General features: G+C 39.2%; 1 protein-coding gene across 8 annotated transcripts in view; it reads left to right on the plus strand.

Moving 5' to 3' along the window:
• Positions 1-469: 469 nt before the first annotated feature.
• Positions 470-24,962, plus strand: part of LOC121373230 (protein couch potato-like) — a 237,592-nt gene continuing 213,099 nt past the window's right edge. For all 8 annotated transcript variants that reach the window (XM_041499719.1, XM_041499721.1, XM_041499722.1 and 5 more), the window contains exon 1: positions 470-1,045. In XM_041499719.1, coding sequence (XP_041355653.1) covers positions 920-1,045 — 126 coding nt within the window. In that variant the 5' untranslated portion in view covers positions 470-919. The remainder of the gene's footprint in view (positions 1,046-24,962) is intronic.

Below are 24,962 nucleotides of genomic sequence, written 5' to 3' on the forward strand. Positions count from 1 at the left end.
GAGAGAGAGGTTGGAACAAGATATCGGAAGAGACCTCGTCCACCACACTTAGCTGTGTATACCGAATCCCATTGTCCAGTTCAATATGTGCACACAAACCCGGCGTCTAAACATTTTACAATACGCCTGTTAATTGCTCTAATAGTTTGGCCTGATAAAAGCAAACACCGCCCGTATTTGTCAGCAGACGCCATAACACGACTGAGCGCTATGCATGTTAATCTACAAACAGTGGGAAATATATTTTATATATTTATTCACATAATCGGCTAACAATTTCCATGCATCAGTTAATAAATCGGGTATTTTTCTTTTTCTATTTTTTTCTGCGTCCAATTTTGTCCACTTGAATTGCTACGCCGCTAAATGCAACAAAGCTGCCTTAAGGGTTCGGGTCACAGGTCGCACGGAATGATGGGATATTGTCGTGACGTCACTGAGTGAATGTTGCGTGCATTTCAATAGAAAATAAAATCGAGGTGTGCTGTAGAAATCCATTCAGATGAAGACCGACAGCGGCAGACGAGATCGTGGTACGCACACACGGGTAAAAACTGGATTTAGATAGCAACCGTAGAGTAGTACCCTTCTGTCGTTCAGTTCCATTCACGGGGTTTCCTCTGCACCGAGCGCACTTCACTGTTCGGTTCGGTGATCTATCGGCTGATCGTCTGTTGGATACGAGCGCGTTGGATTCCCATACAGTACGAGACATACAATCGAAAGCCACGCCTCATTTTTATCAACTGTGTGTGTGTGTGTGTGAACAACAGTCGGGGACACAACGCAAAGTACCGGCGCAGACGAAGCATCTCTTCGTGGATTTTTAGATTATTATTTTTTTCTTTAAGGAGAGAGAGAGGAGCAATTTATTATTATTATATATTTTTTGACAGTTGTTTGTTTGTTTGTTGACACCATGCGATCAACTGACATGGCGAATGTGACTGTTAATCATAATTCGGTTGGATCGGCGTTGAATACGGAAACTACGATAGCTTTGAGTCAAAGTATGGATTCCGTTAATACCACACCAGAAGAAGAGGTAAGTCATGCATATAGTTTAATTTTTTCTTTAATTTTTTTTAGCTGCTACCTTTTTTTTTCAACTTGATTTTAGTTATTAAACCCCATCATAACACCCCTTCCGTTTAAAAAATAACACGCATGCGTGCACACATAACACAAATATTAAAACAACTTGTAGTAAAACTGCGGTAAAACTGTTTAAATTATATATTTTTAATTGCATTTTTACTACTCAAAATCATCTTGCATTATTAAATAAAAAAATGTTTTTTTTTTACACCCAACACATTTGCGATTCTCCATTTTGCGTCGCGTGTACCACCAAACGATGACAGTGTTTTGATGCTCCCGCAGAAACATTGTAAGGGGGCGGATACCGCGTGCTGAAATGTATGTCATTCTATATCTTTGATCTTTACCGCCAGTGCACAAGTCATTCAAGTGTTCAAACGTTCCTCACGTAAGGCCCAAGACGTACGAACGCCTGTAGCCACAGCACGCAGATACGTGTACTCGATGCTTTCTCTTTCTCTTTCATCGGTTACTTTCATACAGAATTTCACCGTCTCATGGATCTTGAAACGCAGGTAGTACTTACCGAGAATCAGTGAGATGGATGTTCTTGTCACATGTACAGGTTTTACCTGTCTGTTCACCATGTAGTGTAATGGTGCTGTTGTAAAACGGTGCATGTGGACTTTTAGCAGTGTGTGTGTGTGTGTTGGGGAGGGAGGGGGAAGGGTGTGCTGCAGTATTTACACTGGCATAGGAGGGGTGTGTGTTGGGGGGGGGACAAGGGGGCATATGCCCCCCATTTTTCAGATATTTTGCTTTATAATAGTGTATAAGTGTGTAAATGTAAAAGTGTGCCCCCACCAATTTTTGGCACCTTCCTACGCCACTGATTCAGTCTTTGGCTAATACATTTTTTGTTACATTAACTATTTTTAATAAACTGAGACGTGGGGTGGGGGTGGTGGTCTGGACTATGTCAAGTCATGGGCATGAGTTCAACCCTTACCCCCTATCAATGGTTAGTGTTACTTTAAGGTTAGACTTAGGGTTAGTCTTAGAGACTTTGATATAGAGGGGTACAGGTCAAACTCTTTCCAAATCATGCTTCATGGAAATTATATTGAGAAAACCAGAACATTTTGCTCGAGCAGGGAGGGGTCTTGACCCCGAAACAGTCGCCCTGCACAGGCACCTGCCTTTAAAATTGTTGATTTCTTTTGTTTTGGGGGTAGGGGAAGTGGAGATGGGTGTACCCCACATTATTTTATTGTGAGGAGGGGCTATTACTTTGGGGATAAGCTAACATAAAACGTGGTTGCAAAAAACAACAACCTGTGTCCCTGTTTAAGACATAACTCTTTTTGAAAGTTAGTGATTGTGCCCAGGTAATGCTTGCTTGAATCATTTTCTGATGAAAGGGCATACAGTAACCAAAGATGTGGTTATTGTTCAAAATCATATTAACTTCCTTTTTTCATCCATTCTGTTCTCTTTAAAAAAAAAAATAAAAAAAATATCTAATATATATATTCCAACTACTTCCTGATTTGGACAGATTTAGTATTGTGTAATCATAATTATTGTGTGATTTCTTTAATGTGATGATGGCCGCATGTGTTACGTTGATGATAATGGGTACTGAAATATATTTAAAGGTTATTGAGTTATCTCCTGAGGCAGGATGTAACACCTGAGGCATGATGTAACACAGTGGTAAAACGTGCACTTGATGCACAGTCTGTTTTGGATCGATCCCAGTCAGTGCTTGGAGTACATACCACAGCCTTTAATATACCAGTCATGGTGCACAGGCTGGAATGAGAACTGTCCCATTGGGCTCACTGATATCAAAACTTGTAGCCACTTGGTATAAAAATTTGCATTTGTATAGGGCCAGCTCCGAGTGAGTAGAAAAGTTTGCAAAATCATCGAGATTTAAACTTAAAAAATTGTAAAAACCCAGATAGTTTCAATTGATTAAATAACAATTATTATATTTATTAGTCAAATAAATGTAAAAGATGTCCTAAAAATGGCTAATTTATCCTTACAAATGTTGAATATATCTACTAGCCAAGGCAAATCTCTTAAAATTGCAACAACTGTAGTGTGTCCCACCGTTCTATAAAAATGTATTTTGTAAATAATTTCAGTTTGGTTTGACATAAGAAGACAACGAAAAGGGTTTTGAAAAATAAAAAAAATAAAAAATTGTGTTCAATTTACAAATCAGTCTGCTCAGAAATAAATAACTTGTAGTAAATGTCATAGTGTGAAAAAAGGTCTTTCCTGTGGGATGAATTGTAAATAGTTTTTGTTCGTGCATCGCTTGGTTAAGTACATTTTTACATAACCCATGTTTCGTTTGCGCATTAATTTATGACATCATTTACAGGGTCATGATGAGTTATGTAAAAAATTAAATAGGTTACCTGAATTTGTTTTTATGTAACCCATAAATGGATTACGTAAATGTTCAACACTCTGAGGCCTGCAAGGGTTAATACATTTTGTTGCTTGTATAGATATATACACAATGAAACCTCTCAAGACCAGACCCTCTGTAAACTGGAATTCCCTCAAAACCCGATGTTTTACAGAGTCTGTTTTTATAAACCAATACAGAATGTAACCGCTGTAAACTGGATCCCTCTTAAAACCAGACAATTGTCTTGGTTCCAAGGGTGTCCGGTATAGAGGGGTTTCACTATATATATACACATACACACATACACACAGATACACATACACATACACATATACACACACACACACACACACATACACACACACATACACATATTATATATACACACACACACACACACACATAACACATATATATATATACATATATATATACACATACACATATATATATATATATATATATATATATATATATATATATGGTTAAACCTCAGTGTGTGTACATGTGTTACTAAGCCAAATAACCTACCCAGATTAAGTCTTAATATCCAGATAATCCCACTGAATCCATTGGTAGTCGCAGATTTTCAGCTTACTGGTGTGGGGGGTAAATTTGGCTCACTTTCACTTAATCTCATAATAACACCCTACCAGACTTGGCAGTCCTATGGTAAAAACATCTTGCAACAGGCCACTGGAAATTGTAAGACCAATACATTTATTGGCAGGTTGCTCAATCTCATGTAATTTTGCTTAACGTAGCTGTTTTTCATTCAGACATTATATTTAGGAAATCATTTATAATATTTAAGGACATAATGGGTTATGTAAAACGGAAATGGGTTTAGTGAATTTATTTTTGGCATAAACCAACCCCTGTAATTAAGAAAATGTCTATGGCAAAATAACATACTGTGGAAAAAAGGTTTAATATAGTCCACATTTTTTTTTTTTTTAAATGCCATAGCTAATTAAAACCTCCACAGCATTGCCGAATTGCTGTGGACAAATGCCATAGCTAATTGAAAACCTCCACGGCATTGCCAAATTGCTGTGGACAAATGCAATTTTCAAATTCCAGGGGCCTGTTGTAATGAACACTCTGTCACAATTCAAAATTTACAGGGAGCAGGAAACAAATTCTGATCAAAATGTACAATATATTTTCTGATAAGCTGTTTCACACGCAGGTTTTTGTTTATTCATTTTCAATGGTATTTCAGATATGTCAAGAAATCTTGATTTTCAAAAACAATAATATTAATGTAGGCCTAAATTTTATAATCAACATTTATCTCAAGTTTTCCACAATGATGTTAAAAACATTTATTATATCACAAATTTAATTTAGAATCCAAATGTGAGACTGATTTTTAAAACTGCTTATCACTTTCCTGCATTTGTTTTCAATCTTGAAATCTAAGAGAGTGGGACATAACCCAGTGCTAAAGCACTTGTTTGATGTACAGTCGGTTTGGGATTGATCCCTGTTGGTAGGCCCATATTTCTCATCCTAGCCAGTGCACCACAACTGGTATATCAAAGACCATGGTATGTCTACGCGATGGTGCATATAAAAAATCCTTTGCTACTGATGAAAAAATGTTGCAGGTTTCTTCTCTAAGGACTACATGGCAAAATTACCAACTGTTTGACTAATAACTGATGATTAATAGTTAGTGTGCTCTAGTGGTGTTGTTAAACTAAAATTTTTCCCCAATCTTGAAATATGAGAAACAAAGATTACATGCCACTACACTAAATTAATTTCAAGCAATTACACATTTTTATAATTATTAGAAAGAAACTGCCCCCCCCCCCCCCCCCCCCCCCACCCTTCCCGGATATGGCCCTGGTTGTATTAATACATGAACAGATGTAACATGATGTTGCGGAGCCCGTTGAACAGGTTTCTCCCTTAAGTCCAGTGATCCGTACATCCATTCCCCAACTTTCTTGTCGAAGCATGACTCTATAGACAGCGTGCGTGAAAACACAGTGTTATATCACACCATATATGCTATACCCAACTGATACGTATCAATGCATTGTTCTGTGGGACTAATCTCCCAGCACTTGCAGACAAAGTACAGGGTGTTATCGTGGCGAGCACTTGAGATGTTATGAAACATCCACTGATTACTATAAACTATATCATGTACAGTCGTGCTGCTATTAGGTATGCATGCTTCAGAGGTCATGAAATATACATATTGACACAGATATTAATGACCTATATGAAAGTGAGATGTCAGTATCACATATACACAGTTATTTATGCATGCTATAACAATTGTGTTTAATGCTGTGGTATTTGACATGTTTAATAACCTTTTGACATGCATAAAATGTCTTGTTAATTAAAAAAATGTAAATTGTAAATAAATATTAACAGTTTTGTTACGACAGGGCTAGTTCGTAAAGGTGCACATGCATGGGGCAGTGTAGTGTAGTGTAGTGTGTGTAGTGTAGTGTGTAGTGTAGTGTAGTGTAGTGTAGTGTAGTGTAGTGTAGTGTAGTGTAGTGTAGTGTTGTGTGTGTGTGTGGAGAATACTCTGATCTCGTTGGGGGTGGGATTTAGCTCAGTTGGTTGAGTGCTCGCTTGAGGTGCATGCATTGCAGGATCGAACCATCTCGGTTGGTGGATCCATTCAGCTGATTGGGATTTTTCATCGTTCCAACCAATGCACCACAACTGGTCAAAGGCTGTGGTAGTATGTGTTTTTTCTGTCTGTGGGAAAGTGCATATAAAAGATCCCTTGCTGCATTAGAAAAAACATGTATTGGGCTTCTTCTGATGACTACGAGTGGTGAATTACCGAATGTTTGACATCCAATAGCTGATGATTAATTAATTAATCAATGTGCTCTAGTGGTGTCATTAAACAAAACAAACATCTGATGATCCTGTTACCTATTTATTTTGATGTCTGAAAGAAACCTGTTCTTTTGTTGTTGTTTTGTATTCTGATTCGTGTATATACCCACATCACCTCCCCCACCCACCACCCCACCCCCACACCCCTAATCCCCACCACTGAGTACAGGCTTGGAATGCTGGCTTTGTGTCTGAATTTGTGAATTATCTCTGACATTTATTTGATAAATTTTGACAGGCGAGTTCACCTCAAACTGTTCTCATTACCTTTTTCTTGTTTCAAAACCAACAAGTAATTACTAACAAGTACGCAAAGTACATGTTCTATTGCTGGTAGTTTGGCTACTTAAAGAACTGAATAGTTGGCTGAAAACATTTTCTTTTCAGTGGTAAAGTGCTTACTTGATGCACAGACAATGTGGGATCGATCCCCATCGGTGAGCCCATTGGGTTATTTCTCTTTCCAGTCAGTGCACCACGACTAGTATATCAAAGGGCGTGGTATGTGCTATCCTGCAGGTTTCCTCTGATGACTGTGTCAGAATTACCAAATGTTTGACATCCAATAGCCGATGGTTAATTAGTCAATGTGCTCTAGTGGTGTTGTTAATCAAACTTTTTTTATGCCTCTGGATACAAATTACTACCATTAGCAAGTTAATCTCCTCAATGACAACACAATGTACCTGGTGTACATTATCTGTGAATATTTAACATTTGCACAATAAAAAATATGTTTATACATACAACAAAACGACTTTTCAGTTATGTTTATTTATTGCAAAAAAATGCCATAGGCAGACTCAAAATTGTCTTTGGTTGGCCGTTTCACCCAAGGCAATTTCTAAAAACAAAATTTCTGTTTGTGAAAAATTCTTAAAGTTTGAGCAGTGGGGTTGAATGGTTAGTGTACCACCAGACTTCATGCCAGGTCCACCGGCCTGGGTGGCGTCATGGTTAGGCCATCGGTCTACAGGCTGGTAGGTACTGGGTTCAGATCCCAGTCGAGGCATGGGATTTTTAATCCAGATACCGACTCCAAACCCTGAGTGAGTGCTCCGCAAGGCTCAATGGGTAGGTGTAAACCACTTGCACCGACCAGTGATCCATAACTGGTTCAACAAAGGCCATGGTTTGTGCTATCCTGCTTGTGGGAAGTGCAAATAAAAGATCCCTTGCTGCTAATCGGAAAGAGTAGCCCATGTAGTGGTGACAGCAGGTTTCCTCTCAAAATCTGTGTGGTCCGTAACCATATGTCTGACACCATATAACTGTAAATAAAATGTGTTGAGTGCATCGTTAAATAAAACATTTCTTTCATGCCAGGTCCAAATTATAGGAAGAAATTTGAGAGAGCGAATTTTTTAACAGGAGGGATCCATCAAGACAATGAATGATCGAATCGTACACAAATGTTTATACCTGTATTTTTGTGAATTGGTCGGTGTACAAATAACTTTCTCAATGACTATATATATAGTCTATTTTAAATAATTTAATGATTTGACATTATTATATTTGTGAAAGCAACCACTAATGAGGGATAATTAAGAATGGTCTGTTATTTTTTGTTTGACTTCCTGGTATGAAACACACCAATTCCTGGTGGATTGTAATGATTTCCGTTGTCATGGAGATCAAGTTAAGCCAGTGTAGATGTAACTCAGTATGGGAACCAAATTGTAATAAAGAACAGTCATTTCCAATTGTTCAGTTTAACTCATTCTACGATCGACAACTGTCACATTCCACATCCTCGTTTTGGCTGCATACACAATAAATATAGCATATCCAATGGTAATATTTTTTATATGATACATGTATATTTGACAAATGGTACATTATATTTTAATATTTTAAGTCACCCAAATGGGACACTTGTCATCACATTTGGCAACCTGGCCAGAGGCCTTTTCGAGCCCTGCTGTGTGTTAATTATAGCTTACACAGAACGGAGGAATTTGTGACTTAACTTCACTACTACACCGCCATCATGGCTGTTTATGTTGTACGGTCTGTATGTTAATTATAGCTTACACAGAATGGAGGAATTTGTGAGCCCCAATTATATACAGATTAATTAATGATGCCTCGCTGACCCTAAGTCGACAGCTGAACATTTTTACCTTTAAGAAGTAGTCATTATGCCTTCATAGGTGTGGATCCAGAGGGTGGGGGGTCTAGGGGGTCTGGAACTCTCCCCACCCTCCCCCTTCCCCTGCTCAGGACAAATTTTTTGTTTTTACATGACACTTTAATGAATGAATAGGTACTCTTAAAAAAAATTTTAATTTAATTTGTTGCATATGAACCAACTCTCTCTCCCCCCCCCCCCCCCCCCCCCCCCCCAACCCCATCAAAACATTCTGGATCCGCACCTGCTTCATTCGGGATCTCAAGAATGTGAGGATCAATTCCTGTTGGTGGGCCCATTGGGCTATTTCTCGTTCCAGGCAGTGCATCATGACTGGGGTATCAACGGCTGTGGTATATGCTGTCCTGTCTCAGGGATGGTGCATGTAAATGATCCCTTACTACTAATTGAAAAATATAGCGGTTTCCTATATACATATATGACTATATGTCAGAATGTTTGACATCTAATAGCCGATAATTAATAAATTAATAATTAATGAATCAGTGTGCTTTAGTGGGTTTCATCAAACAAAACAAATTTTGTATGTCAGAATTACCAAATGTTTGACATCCAATTTGCTGATAATTAATAAATCAATGCACTTTAGTGGGTTTTATCAAACAAAACAAACTTTGTATGTCAAAATTACCAAATGTTTGACATCCAATTTGCTGATAATTAATAAATCAATGCGCTTTATTGGGTTTCATCAAACAAAACAAACTTTGTATGTCAAAATTACCAAATCTTTGACATCTCAATTGCTGACAATTTGCTCGGGGCTATTGCTTTGGGAGAGCAGAAAATTTCGCCAAATCATCTATTATTAAACTTAAAATTTTTAAAGACACAGTGTTACAGTGAAACTCTTCTAAACCGGACATGCTCGATACCAAGTAAAAAGTCTGGTTTTAAGAGGTGTCTGGTTTACAGAGGTTCTCTTCTGCACAGCTATATAAAAAGGGACCAAGAAAAAAGTCTGGTTTTGAGGGAATTCCAGTTTACAGAGGGTCCGGTTTTGAGGGAATTCCTGTTTACAGAGGGTCCGGTTTTGAGGGAATCCCTGTTTACAGAGGGTCTGGTTTTGAGGGAATTCCTGTTTACAGAGGGTCCGGTTTTGAGGGAATTCCTGTTTACAAAGGGTCTGGTTTTGAGGGAATTCCAGTTTACAGAGGGTCCGGTTTTGAGGGAATTCTGGTTTACAGAGGGTCCGGTTTTGAGGGAATTCTTGTTTACAGAGGATCCAGTTTTGAGGGAATTCCTGTTTACAGAGGGTCCAGTTTTGAGAAGTTTCACTGTATATGAAATTATGTTGCCAAATAAAAATAAAATTTGCCAGTTGTTTTTGAAATTCGCGAGTTTGGCGAGTGCTAGAGCTATAGCCCTGGTGCTCTATACAGGTGTTGTTAAAGGGACATACCCTAGTTTTTGAAATTCGCGAGTTTGGCGAGTGCTAGATAGCCCCTACAGGTGTTTTTAAAGGGAATACCCAGTTTTTGAAATTCGCGAGTTTGGCGAGAGCTATAGCCCTGGTGCTCTATACAGGTGTTGTTAAAGGGACATACCCTAGTTTTTGAAAGTCGCGAGTTTGGCGAGTGCTAGAGCTATAGCCCTGGTGCTCTATACAGGTGTTGTTAAAGGGACATACCCTAGTTTTTGAAAGTCGCGAGTTTGGCGAGTGCTAGAGCTATAGCCCTGGTGCTCTATACAGGTGTTGTTAAAGGGACATACCCTAGTTTTTGAAATTCGCGAGTTTGGCGAGTGCTAGAGCTATAGCCCTGGTGCTATCGGTGTTGTTAAAGGGACATACCCTAGTTTTTGAAAGTCGCGAGTGGTGAGCTATAGCCCTGGTGCTCTATACAGGTGTTGTTAAAGGGACATACCCTAGTTTCTGAACACTGAGGCATATTTTTTACTATTATAGCCGCTTTTCATAACTGAAATCAAACATTACTAATAATTTTATTGTTTAGCTTATCCATTTGTGTACATTCGAAGTGTTTTTGGTCATCCTGGTGTTTTTAATATCACAAAATGCATTTCTCCATTTTAAAGTCACCGACTCTTGTTTCACTCAAATGTAACTTTATCCAGATGTGTTACAGGTTTGTAGATTAACTAAACTTGGTGTGCATTTTCATGGGCTGAAACTAGGGTGGGTCCCTTTAAAGAAAACACAGTTTATAGCTTCATTAGGGTTCACGGGAACGTACTGTGTTGTAACAGGAAAAGAGGTGCCATTTACCCCAGTCTGTGTAGACAGCTTGTCTGCTCAATGAATCCATCATCTGACTGGATTTAAGGGCGGGATGTAGCTAGGTGGTAGAGTGCTCGCCTGATGCGCGGTCGGTCTGGGATCGATCCCCATCGGTGGGCCCATTAGATTATTTCTTGTTCCAGCCAGTGCACCACGACTGATAAATCAAAGGCTGTGCTATCCTGTCTGTGGGTTGGTGCATATAAAAGATTCCTTGCTACTAATGGAAAAATGTAGCAGGTTTCCTCTATATGACTGTGTCAAAATTACCAAATGTTTGACATCCAATAGCCGATGATTAATAAATCAGTGTGCTCTAGTGGTGTCATTAAACAGAACAAACTTTTAACTGACTGGTATTCCCCCCTCCCCATCCCAGCCAGTGCCCCCCGTGGCTGGTATAAGTATCAAGGGAATGTCCTGTTGCTATGTCTCTGATTGGTAGTAATATGTGACATTGATTATTTGTGCAAATACTATTATCCATTGGCAATAAACAAATACACTTCTATTTGTTATGCAGTTGTTATGATGTATCTGCTTGGGGTTGAAACCACTGCAACTATGTATATACAACCCAGAAAATGGAAATTTTCACCAAAAATGAGGATTGCTAATAAATACATTAATTAAATTTCTTAAATTTTCCCAAATGAGAGGTGCAATATTTTGTACTGGTGTTGATATACTGTTTACAGTGTTGAAAATAAGCACTTGTCCTGATAAGTGAAAATCTGCTCGGACAAGTTGTTGTCCAGTGTACAAGTAAAATGTTCAATGCAGTTTAATTTTGAGCAGAAATACAGTCCTTGTACTTGAATAAAAGTGAAAATATCAATAAGCAAGTAGATTTTGCAATGTACTTATCCGTTGGACAAATGAAAAATTCTCCTTATTCCTATCGCTGTGTTTCTATCAGTTATATTAGAAAACATTAACTTTATTGGCAATGGAAACTGATATGGCCCACGAGAACCTGTACAGTAAGACAACCTTTAATCCTATGTTAGAAGACAAGACCAACTGATATATATATATATATATATAAGAATTTATAATGGAAATTCTATACTCCAAAATTTTATCGTTTATTCCTCACCAACATTAATTATTCCATCTCTGTATTCAAATACCTTAGGATGAGGCTGACTGACTAAATTTGTTCATATATATACACAAGTTGTTATGGGTTGAGTTTGTGGGGGAAATCTGCTGGTGGATGCAATATGTAAATGTGTGTTTTGTTTGCGTGTCATCTTGTTTACATATGGAATTGATCATTCCGTGGAGGAGATAACATGTTTGGGTTGTGTAGAAAGTAGTACATCAATAGATGGACGTGCTGATATGGACTTGATCACTTCACCCACATTGGTTATTGGCGCCAGACTAATGTGGTTTGTTGTTCACTGCACTTTCCACACGACTGTCTTGCACGCTCTCTCTCTCTCTCTCTCTCTCTCTCTCTCTCTCTCTCTCTCTCTCTCTCTCTCTCTCTCTCTCTCTCTCTCTCTCTCTCTCTCTCTCTCTCTCCTCTCTCCTCTCTCTCTCTCTCTCTCTCTCTCTCTCTCTCTCTCTCTCTCTCTCTCTCTCTCTCTCTCTCTCTCTCTCTCTCTCTCTCTCTCTCTCTCTCTCTCTCTCTCTGTCTTACTCCCTGCCCCTCTTAATTCTCTATCCCTCTGTCTCTGGGATCAATCCTCCTCACTGGGCCCATTAGTCTATTTCTCATACTTCCCACTTTAATTTATATTATAGTTTATGGCCACCACTATAAATTGTGCCCCTTGCTTTTATAGCTTGTATCCCCCCCTACACACACAATAGCTTGTTTCCCCAGTATAGCTTGTATCCCCCCCTACACACACAATAGCTTGTTTCCCCAGTATAGCTTGTACCCCCACCCTCACACATACAATAGCATGTGTCCCCAGTATAGCTTGTACCCCCCCCTACACACACAATAGCTTGTTTCCCCAGTATAGCTTGTATCCCCCCCTACACACACACAATAGCTTGTTTCCCCAGTATAGCTTGTACCCCCACCCTCACACATACAATAGCATGTGTCCCCAGTATAGCTTGCCCGTCCCTAAAGCTTGTGCCTCCAACAATAGCTTGTGCCTCCACTATATCTTGTCCCTCCCTAAAGTATGATAGGTCAGGTCATGTCAGTCAGGTCATAGTGTTTTACATACATATTCAGAGCAAGCTGTTGTAGTGCACACCTGTCATGGGCACAGCTGCCAACTTTGGGCGTCTCCTCTGTCCAGAACAAGTAAAGCATCCTAATTTTATAGCCTGTACCCCCCCCCCCAAACTATAGTTTGTACTCCCTACTATTACAACTTGTGCCCCCCCACACACACTATAGTTTGTACTCCCTACTATTACAACTTGTGCCCCCCCCCACACACACTATAGTTTGTACTCCCTACTATTACAACTTGTGACCCCCACCCACACACTATAGTTTGTACACCCTACTATTACAACTTGTGCCCCCCCCCCCCCACACACACTATAGTTTGTACTCCCTACTATTACAACTTGTGCCCCCCCCACACACACACTATAGTTTGTACTCCCTACTATTACAACTTGTGCCCCCCCCACACACACTATAGTTTGTACACCCTACTATTACAACTTGTGCCCCCCCCACACACTATAGTTTGTACTCCCTACTATTACAACTTGTGCCCCCCCCCCACACACACACTATAGTTTGTACTCCCTACTATTACAACTTGTGACCCCCACCCACACACTATAGTTTGTACTCCCTACTATTACAACTTGTGACCCCCACCCCACACACACTATATAGTTTGTACACCCTACTATTACAACTTGTGCCCCCCCCCCCCACACACACACTATAGTTTTGTACTCCCTACTATTACAACTTGTGCCCCCCCCCACACACACTATAGTTTTTGTACTCCCTACTATTACAACTTGTGACCCCCCACCCACACACACTATAGTTTGTACTCCCTACTATTACAACTTGTGACCCCCACCCACACACACTATAGTTTGTACACCCTACTATTACAACTTGTGACCCCCACCCACACACACTATAGTTTGTACACCCTACTATTACAACTTGTGCCCCCCACCCACACACACTATAGTTTGTACTCCCTACTATTACAACTTGTGACCCCCACCCACACACACTATAGTTTGTACTCCCTACTATTACAACTTGTGACCCCCACCCACACACACTATAGTTTGTACACCCTACTATTACAACTTGTGCCCCCCCCCACACACACTATAGTTTGTACTCCCTACTATTACAACTTGTGCCCCCCCCCCCCACACACACTATAGTTTGTACTCCCTACTATTACAACTTGTGACCCCCACCCACACACACTATAGTTTGTACTCCCTACTATTACAACTTGTGCCCCCCCCCCCCCCCCCCCCCACCCTCTGCACTAGAGATATCAATACTACAAGCCTTTTCATTGAAAACAAGTTAGCAAACCAAAGTATGCGTTGGTGACACCGCTGTGTATAGATTAGTACACTGACATTCATTCCACGAGATCGCACCAAGAAGTTCAAAGAATTTCTCCTCCATATTGATAGCGAGTCTTCTTTTCATAGACTGTGCACCGCACACGTGAATGTGTAGACTTTCCTTTTCGGCTTTTGTTGGACATGTTTATTACGACCAGTGTCGCTGGAATTAAATGTAATTGAGTGACAGGGCGAAGCTGTGAGTTTTCTTTATCCAAGAATTGTTCAGTGATTGAGTGCTTTCCTTCACTTAACTACAGATCAATGAGCAGCCTGTGGTTTCGGGGGAGGGGGGGGGGGGGGGTTGTGTTGTAGTGGAATTTCATGTTGTAGTGGAATTCCAGATCAATGGATGGCTCATGGTTTGGGAGGAGGATGGAGGGGGTTTCATGTTGTGGTGGAATTCCAGATCATTGGACGACTTGTGGTTTGTGAGAGGGGTTTAGGGGGCTTCATGTGGTGGAATTCCAGATCAGTGGACGGCTCGTGGTTTGTGAGAGGGGTGGAGGGGGCTTCATGTGGTGGATTTCTAGATCAGTGGATGGCTCGTGGTTTGGGAGGGAGTTGGAGGGGGGTTCTTGTTGTGGTGGAATTCCTGATCAATGAGTGGCACATGGTTTGGTAGGGAGGTGTCGTGTTGTGGTGCTTTGGAAAGGGGGGGGGAAGGGGGGTTCGTGGCAGAATTCCAGCATGTTTATTAAATACAAATCAATATTGATGTCGTTTGTACGTTGTAAATTTAAAACTCTAGAATAGGGCCCAATTTGACTAAACATTGTAAGCCTAGTTTTGTATATACGCGTAAATCTACGACTAAACATCGTAAGCCTAGTTTTGTATATACCCGTAAATCTACGACTAAACATCGTAAGCCTAGTTTTGTATATACGCGTAAATCTACGACTAAACATCGTAAGCCTAGTTTTGTATATACCCGTAAATCTATGACTAAACCACAATTCTTATTACTATTATAGTACAACATATGTAGTTAAAAGAACACATTTCATGTCCCTTTGTCCTTAAAACGCTTCATTTTCCGTAATGATGTAATTTGCTGCGTGAAATAGATGTCAAACACGTGTAAATGAATGTCGGGTATAACTGTTGGTTGCAGACGTAAACTTACGATGTTTTGTGAAATAGGCTCCTGACACTGAACTAGTGTATCACAAAACCTAGAAGATCGAGTAAAAAAAAAAGTAAGACCCGTCATTTTAATATTGCACTCTCCAAAACAAGGGGCGGGATGTAGCCTAGTGGTAGAGTGCTTGCTTGATGTACATTCAGTTTGGGATCGATCCCCATCGTTGGGCCCGTTTGGCTATTTCTCATTCCAGCCGGTGCTCTATCACTGGTAGGTCAAAGGCCGTGGTATGTGCTGTCCTTTCTGTGGGAAGGTGCATATATAAAAGAGCCTTGCTACTAAAGGAAAAATGTAGCGGGTTTTCTCTCTTAAGAATATAATATGTCAAAATTACTAAATATTTGACATCAATAAATATTACTCCATCTGCCCCACTATTTAAACAGTTAAAATGGATGACAATGAAAACACGAATCCACTATCACAAATGTTTACAAATTTATAAATGTTTATGCAGTTAAGCCCCAAACTATCTTTCAAACTTATTAATATATGTTGGAGAAAACAATCCCTACAACCTTCGAAATGTAGAGGATAGAAATCTATTAATTCCAAAAATTAAATGTCTTTATTTAAACATGCTTTCAGTTACTCTGGACCAGTACTTTGGATTCAATTACCTAAAGCTATCCGATCATCGCCAAATACTGCCGTTTTTAAATATAGACTCAAGAAATATTTTCTAAAATAATATCATTTGTACATATGTTTATTGCCATATATGTATTTTCTATTTGTTCATAAATGTATGTATTGTAATTCTGTATTGTTTGTACCTGAGGGCCTCAGGGAAGATTAGCTTTTGCTAACTGTGTTACCCTCACTAAATAAAGAATTTATTATTATTATTATAGCTGATGATTAATAACCAATGTGCTCTAGTGGTGTTGTTAAACAAATTGCACTCTTCAAATGAAGGATGTTATAGGTTTGGTGGATGACGTTCCAGTGGTTGATTGTAATAGAACATTGATCGGTTTCACACAACCGGTGTGATGGTCGACTATAAAAATCCATTTTCCCTCCAGTTTACATGATGGAATTGATATAGAAATGTTGGGAGTTTGTGTTTTTGTTTTCATGTTTCTTCAAACAGAAAAGATGTTAAATATATAAAAGGTACAATTAGCAATTCGTAGCGCTTGTCTATCCCAGTAAACATTATACAATAAACAGTACAATAGGTGACATTTGTACTTCAATCCTTCTCGCGTGTATGTTCATATAATTTTAAACAATTGTGTAATAGCAAGTTGATTGGTTGATCAATAACTCCAGACCATATGTCTAATAACTCCAGACCATGTGTCTAATAACTCCAGACCATGTGTCTAATAACTCCAGACCATGTGTCTGATAACTCCAGACCATATGTCTAATAACTCTAGACCATGTATCTAATAGCTCTATACCATACATCTGATAACTCCTGACCATGCGTCTGATAATTCTAGACCATGTGTCTGATAACTCCAGACCATATGTCTAATAACTCTAGACCATGTATCTAATAGCTCTATACCATACATCTGATAACTCCTGACCATGCGTCTGATAATTCTAGACCATGTGTCTGATAATTCTAGACCATGTGTCTGATAACTCCAGACCATGTGTCTCAACCTCTAGACCATATGTCTTATAACTCCAGACCATGTCTAATAACTCTAGTCCATGTGTCTAATAACTCCAGACCATGTGTCTAATAACTCCCGACCGTGCGTCACAATTACTGAATGATATTCACACCTGATACAGCTGTTAATGACAACTGAACTAGTACATGTCTATCACCAGCATAGCACTGGCTTGACCGACCTCAGTGGCGTCGTGGCTAGGCCATCAGTCTACAGGCTGGTAGGTACTGGGTTCGGATCCCAGTCGAGGCATGGGATTTTTAATCCAGATACTGACTCCAAACCCTGAGTGAGTGCTCCGCAAGGCTCAGTAGGTAGGTGTAAACCACTTGCACTGACTAGTGATCTATAACTGGTTCAACAAAGGCCATGGTTTGTGCTATCCTGCCTGTGGGAAGCGCAAATAAAAGATCCCTTGCTGCTAATCGGAAAGAGTAGCCCATGTAGTGGCGGCAGTGGGTTTCCTCTCAAATCTGTGTGGTCCTTAACCATATGTCTGATGCCATATTACCGTAAATAAAATGTGTTGAGTGCATTGTTAAATAAAACATTTCTTTCTTTCAACACCGGCTTGTGTATGTTACTTCAGTTAGGAGAATTTCATGGTGAATTAAGAAGCAAATGTGTGCAAACCCCATTTATTTTACCACTTGTAAAAAAATATACTTCAGTTTCAACTTTGTTTTCCCTCAGTCCTTTGGGTAATATATTCTTCTCTTCACTGTGAACCCGGGGTCTCGTTAAACACTCAATCACAATCTGTATGGGGAAAAACATATTTAAAAAAAAAAGAAAAAAAAGAAGGTTTTTCAAGTGCTCCTGTAAATTTTATGGCTAGTATTTAAGTTTTTAAAATCAAAGAACTCTAAAGAAAATAAAACAAATTGCCAAAAATGAGTTTGTTACCCCCACCTAGACCCCCCACCCACCGGTGACATGCCTGGTTTCTGCATCATTGACGGGAAACCTTTTTCAGTGGGTCATGCAGTCGTTAGAATTGGCAAAGATCTGAGGTGTATCCAAGCGTGACCACACTACAGGTTTACAATGTATTCATGCATGACAGGTCGACTTTGAAGTTCTTACAATGTTAATAATTAAGATGCTGTGAAATACACGTAGTCCTTAGCAACCACCCAACATGCATTGAAAATTAATGAACATCTTTGGGTACACCAAAGAATTTTCATCTCAATGCGTGTGCATTTAAAAAAACCAAAAAATAAACATTTTAATTTAAATTATGGTTTCAATATATATTATTTTGTTAGAAAGAGAGAGACAAATAAAGTTAGAGAGAGAGAGATATATATATATAGAGAGAGATAGATAGAGAGATAGAGCGAGAGAGAGATATAGAGAGTTAGAGAGATAGATAGATAGATAGATAGAGTGAGAGTGAGAGAGCTAGAGAGAGAGAGAGCTATAGAGAGAGAGAAAGCTAGAGAGAGAGAAAGTTAGAGACAGACAGACAGACAGAGAAAGAAATGTGTTATATAACGACGCACTGAACACATTTTATTTTATGGTTATATGGTGTCAGACATATAGTTACGGACGACACAGATTTTGAGAGGAAACCCGCTGTCGCCACTACATGGGCTACTCTTTCCGATTAGCAGCAAGGGATCTTTTATTTGCGCATCCCACAGGCAGGATGGCACAAACCATGGCCTTTGTTGAACCAGTTATGGATCACTGGTCGGTGCAAGTGGTTTACATCTACCCATTGAGCCTTGCGGAGCACTATCTCAGGGTTTGGAGTCGGTATCTGGATTAAAAACCCATGCCTCGACTGGGATCCGAACCCAGTACCTACCAGCCTGTTGACCAATGGCCTAACCGAGAGAGAGAGAGAGAGAGAGAGAGAGAGAGAGAGAGAGAGAGAGAGAGAGAGAGAGAGAGAGAGAGAGAGAGAGAGAGAGAGAGAGAGAGAGAGAGAGAGAGAGCGCCAGACAGAGAGACAGAGAGAGAGAGAGACAGAGAGACAGAGAGAGACATAGAGACAGAGAGAGAGACATAGAGACAGAGAGAGAGACATAGAGACAGAGAGAGAGACACAGAGAGAGAGACACAGAGACAGAGAGACACAGAGACAGAGAGAGAGAGAGAGCGCCAGACAGAGAGACAGAGAGAGAGACAGAGAGAGAGACAGAGAGAGAGAGAGAGAAAGTTAGATAGAGAGTGAGAGAGCGAGCGAGAGTGAGAGAGTGAGAGAGCGAGCGAGAGTGAGAGAGTGAGAGTGAGAGAGCGAGCGAGAGTGAGAGAGCGAGCAAGCAACAAAAGTGATGTGCAACAGTAATTCTGTGTAGAAACTAACCCACACTACACGGATTTTTTGGCATGTAAACAGTTACTACGCGCTTGACCGGTCTTCTCCCAAGTTGTATTTTCAATGGATTGGTTCGCGCTTCATTGGCCACTTTCTTTTCGACTGGCAGCTGGTGGTTTGCACTGAGTTGAGCTTCATCTCGGCTTTATCCCAGAAGCAGATGAGTGGAACGGGTCTAAAACACGACCAGTCGGGCATGTTTTCACTGAAGCCATCAGCTAGCCAGGCCTGGGTGTACATTCGTTTACTGTTCACTGACAGAAGGACAACTTGAAAAGCTGGTTTTTAAATGATGTCTGTGCCAACTGGAATCAAAGAGCTATAGAGCTATGAGAAGTTGAAAGGATTTCTCGTGGGAGATTTCTAATTGGGAGTGGGGAGTTATAGGAGGGGGTATTTTTCTGTGACAAGGTGCATGTGCCGGGGGAAGGTTTTAGGGGTTGAATTAACCCCTTCACCTGCTCTTTCAATTTTGTTTTTGTTGAAAACTATGACTAGTATATCAAAGACTGTCATGTGTGCTATTCTGTCTGTGGGATGGTGCATATAAAAGATATCTTGCTGCTAATGGGAAAATGTAGTCGTGTTTCATATATATATATATATATATATATATATATATATATATATATATATATATATATATATATATATATATATATATAAAAATATATATATACACACACATACAGACAGACAGACAGATAGACAGACACACATACACACACACACACACACACACACACACACAGAGACATAGAGACATACATACATATATACATACATATATAAATAAGACTATATCTTGGAATTACCAAATGTCTGACATCCAATAGCTGATTATTAATAAATCGATGTGCTCTACTATAGTGATGTTGGTATAAACAAAACAAACTTTCTTTTTTTTCTTTGCTGAAGTTTAAAGTACGAGTGTGTGTGAAAGTGCATATAAAAGCTTAAAAGATCACTTGCTGCTAATGGTCCTCGGTGGTTCTGGACAGACAGACAGACAGCCCAGATAGCTGAGGTACATGTACGTGTGTCCAGCTAGGACAGCTTTAACTTTTATCTGAACAAAAAATCTTTTAACCAGCAGTTCGGTATTTATGGCCACATTACTTGTGTAATTATATACGAAGCTCTTTTGTGAAGGAAGTTAATTTATACAGCGCTACTCGTAAAGCTGGTCTTGACACACATGGACATCATTATTTTGTCTGCTGCCAAACATTGTGTTTAATAATTACTGTAACTCTTTACGATGGGTTCAATCATATTAGGCCACCTGGTTTTCTTGTAAAGGCCGTATTAGGGTTAATAGATTTTTTTTTTTTTAGTTATTAATTTTTCTTTGTTGATAAAAGTATATATGTACATGTATGTTTCAAATTAATACTGTATATGATATTGTTTTAGTTTCTGACAAAATAGGAGTTAATATTTTAAGATTATTATAATTAAATTTTTTATTAAAAAAAAATATATATACAATACTATTTTAGTTTCTGAAAAAAATAGTTAATATTTTAATATGTTAGGGTTAATAGATTAAGATTATTATAAAAAAAAAATATTTTATTTTATTTTGGATAAAACAAATTAATATACGATACTATTTTAGTTTCTGACAAAGTAGAAATGAATATTCTAAAGCAGTTATTATTTTTAAGCTGACATTAAAAATGCAATTTAGTTTTGAAAAACATGGGTAATTGTAGTTTTATGTGGGCTTTCTAAAAATATTTTCTCAATAATGGAGTAAAAATAATTTCCTCCCCACCCACTAAATAAACTTTATTTTGTTAAGAAAAGAAATAATTAAAAAAAAGAGTATTATATATTCCCTTTGTACTTTTATATATAGCTTTTTTATATCTCCAAAGAAGGAAGGAAGGAAATGTTTTATTTAACGACGCACTCAACACATTTTATTTACGGTTATATGGCGTCGGACATGTGATTAAGGACCACACAGATATTGAGAGGAAACGCGCTGTCGCCACTTCATAGGCTACTCATTTCGATTAGCAGCAAGGGATCTTTTATATGCACCATGCCACAGGCAGGATAGCGCATACCATGACCTTTGATATACCAGTCGTGGTGCATTGACTGGAACGAGAAATAGCCCATTGGGCCCACCGACAGGGATCGATCCGAGACCGACTGTGCATCAAGTGAGCGCTTTACCACTGAACAACATCCCGTCCACATCTCCAAAGAAAACCCACTACTCAGTCAACACATAAACTGCCCTTCTCTCCCACTCCTCCACCCCCCAGCACTCTCCCACTCCTCCACCCCCACCACTCTCCCACTCCTCCACCCCACCACTCTCCCACTCCTCCACCCCCACCACTCTCCCACTCCTCCACCCCCACCACTCTCCCACTCCTCCACCCCCCACCACTCTCCCACTCCTCCACCCCCCACCACTCTCCCACTCCTATTTGAATGAAAACCCACTACTCAGTCAACACATAAACTGCCCTTCTCTCCCACTCCTCCACCCCCCACCACCCCATCCTATTTTAATGAAAACCCACTACTCGGTCAACACATAAACTGCCCTTCTCTCCCACTCCTCCACCCCCCACCACCCCATCCTATTTTAATGAAAACCCACTACTCTGTCAACACATAAACTGCCCTTCTCTCCCACTCCTCCACCCCCCACCACCCCATCCTATTTTAATGAAAACCCACTACTCAGTCAACACATAAACTGCCCTTCTCTCCCACTCCTCCACCCCCCACCACCCCATCCTATTTTAATGAAAACCCACTACTCTGTCAACACATAAACTGCCCTTCTCTCCCACTCCTCCACCCCCCACCATCCCATCCTATTTTAATGAAAACCCACTACTCAGTCAACACATAAACTGCCCTTCTCTCCCACTCCTCCACCCCCCACCACCCCATCCTATTTTAATGAAAACTATTTAGAAATAACTTTATTATGGAATTAAGTGTACTATTAATTCTTCTTTTTTTCCATTAGGTTTTAATATGTACCCAAAGAAGGCCCACTAATATGTCAGGTGGATGTGTCATTAGGTGTATTATTAATGTTTTATAATTTTCAATAGGTTTTAATATACCCAAAGAAGGCCCACTAATATATCAGGTGGATGTGTCATTTGATGTCATCTTAATTAGTTTTTTTCAATATGTTTTAATATACCCACAGAAGGCCCACTAATAGGTCAGGTGGATGTATAATGTATTAATGTATTGTCTCGTTTGTTCTTTTCCTTTCTTCCCAGGTACATCTGTTTGCTTGTTAATATTGGAAATTTGCAATCTACTTGAAATGTGAATTGATAAGAATCAAATATAGATGTTTCTTTCATGTAATGCCCTTTACAATTTTCTTACCAATATGCAATCTATGAAACACTGTTTATTTAGAAATAAAGGTGTGCGAACACTATCTAACTTATAGTACATGTAATGACTTTTGTATACATATATATATACATATAATTGACTGAACAATTCGTTAACATGTTTTAACACACATTTCCAGTACTTTGCTTCTCCGTACCAGGCTAACACGCGTCTTTCGAAAGTGATTGTTTCGAATGTGGAATATGAATGCAAAATTAAACACATTGCTTCACATCCATATACAGTTGAACCTGGTCTAACGGTCACCTGTACATAACGGTCACCTGCCTATATCGGTCACTATAAATCCCTCCCAATGCATTTCCTTCCTTATTTGACCTGTACATAATGGTCACCTGTCCATAACGGCCAGCGGTCACTATTTTTCACCCAAAATCACAGGTTGAACCTGCTATAACGGTCACAAGATGATCATCATAAAGAAAATTTTTGGTTTATTTTTTTACCCTAGTTATGTCTTTACTTTTTCAATCATCTTAAAAATTATAAATTAAATGTGTTTATATGGCCATGTCTGTAGCTTTGAGTTTATTTTCTGTCAAAGTAAAATTCCATTGTAATTCTCTGATCGTAATTGAAAAACAAACAAACACTCAGTAACATCCGTGACACGCAGATACTGGTTGTGTAATTCGATTGGTTCTCAGCATCCTCCCTGAATAGTAGACGACTTCCCATTGGCTGTACATAATGTAATTTGTATGTATGGTCACTCTATTAAGTCTCGAGAAACCAAACAAATGAGGTATTATGTTAGGTGTTTCCTTTTTTCTAGCCAAACATGATTGGTAAATAAACATGAATAGCTGAAGGCGGTGGTCATTGCAGATGTCCCGTGTTCGGATTTTTTAAGCGACTCCTGATTTTATTCAGCTGTAATCAACGGTCATATTCCACTGAAGGATTAGCGGTGACATGAAACAAACAAATGAGTCAAACATGTCACATGGGTAATAACCTTCAATTACACAAAATATCTTCTGCAAGTCAATGTTAGCGTTTGCGAAATATATTAACGAATACATTTGTATGCAAAATGCCACCGAAAACTAGTACTGCTTTAACGTTAGAAGAGAGAATCGACGTTATTAACAAATCTGAGAAAGGCAATTTAAGTGCGTGAAAGATCGCCGATCATTTTGGTGTAGGACGTTTTCAGATTAATTCTATTTTAAAAAGGAAAGCAGATGTTCTGGCCGATTTTGACAAAAATATTTCAGCCAAAAGAAAAAGTCAGAAGAAAGCAACAGGCAGTGATGACATAAACAAGCTAGTGTGGGAATGGTTTTAAAATGTGACTCTTTTTTTTATGACAGTTGTGATATTCTTTAATATATGGGTTCTAATTTTGAACTTGTATATACGGGTCACCTCTCTATAACGACCACTTTTGTCAGGTCCCTTGGGTGGCCGTTATATACAGGTTTGACTGTACATTCCTTTTTTTTCTTTCATTATTACAATTAATATATATATATTTATATTATAACTACTGACTGAACAATACATTAACATGTTTTAACGCACACATTTCCAGTACTTGGTTTTCCGTCCCAGGCTAACACATGTATTTGGAAAGTGATTGTTTCGAATGTGGCATATTAATGCAATATTGAACAGGCTGCTTCACATCCATATACATTTCTTTTCTTTTTTCTTTCATTATGACAATTAATATATATATATATTGAAGCATTTTTAGTATGCCAAGAATACCCAATAATTTACGCGAATGGGCGATTGGCATGCTTGATGCTGGCATGTCGACAGAAGACGTTGCAAGGCATGTTGGGAGTTCTAGTCGAGCGATACGAAATCGACGCGTAAGATTTTGAACAACAAGAAGCACCAACGACTTGCCACCTCATGGACGTCCGCGTGTTACAACGCATGGTCAAGACCGCTATATCATGAACACACATTTGCGCAATCGAATCCAAACTGCCACTGCTACTGCTGCTAACACACCTGGGCTTCAGTGGGCAAACTGTTCGTAATCTTCTGCGGGAGAACGGTTTATATGCACAATTACGTCCTTACGTCGGATGCGTTTTAACGCAACGTCATCATCTAAATCGTCTTAATTGGATATGGCGACACTGGAATACCGTTCTTTTTTCGGATGAATACCGATTTTCTTTACAAC

This window comes from Gigantopelta aegis, chromosome 5 (genome assembly GCF_016097555.1).
Source record: "Gigantopelta aegis isolate Gae_Host chromosome 5, Gae_host_genome, whole genome shotgun sequence".
Taxonomy (NCBI): Eukaryota; Metazoa; Mollusca; class Gastropoda; order Neomphalida; family Peltospiridae; genus Gigantopelta; species Gigantopelta aegis.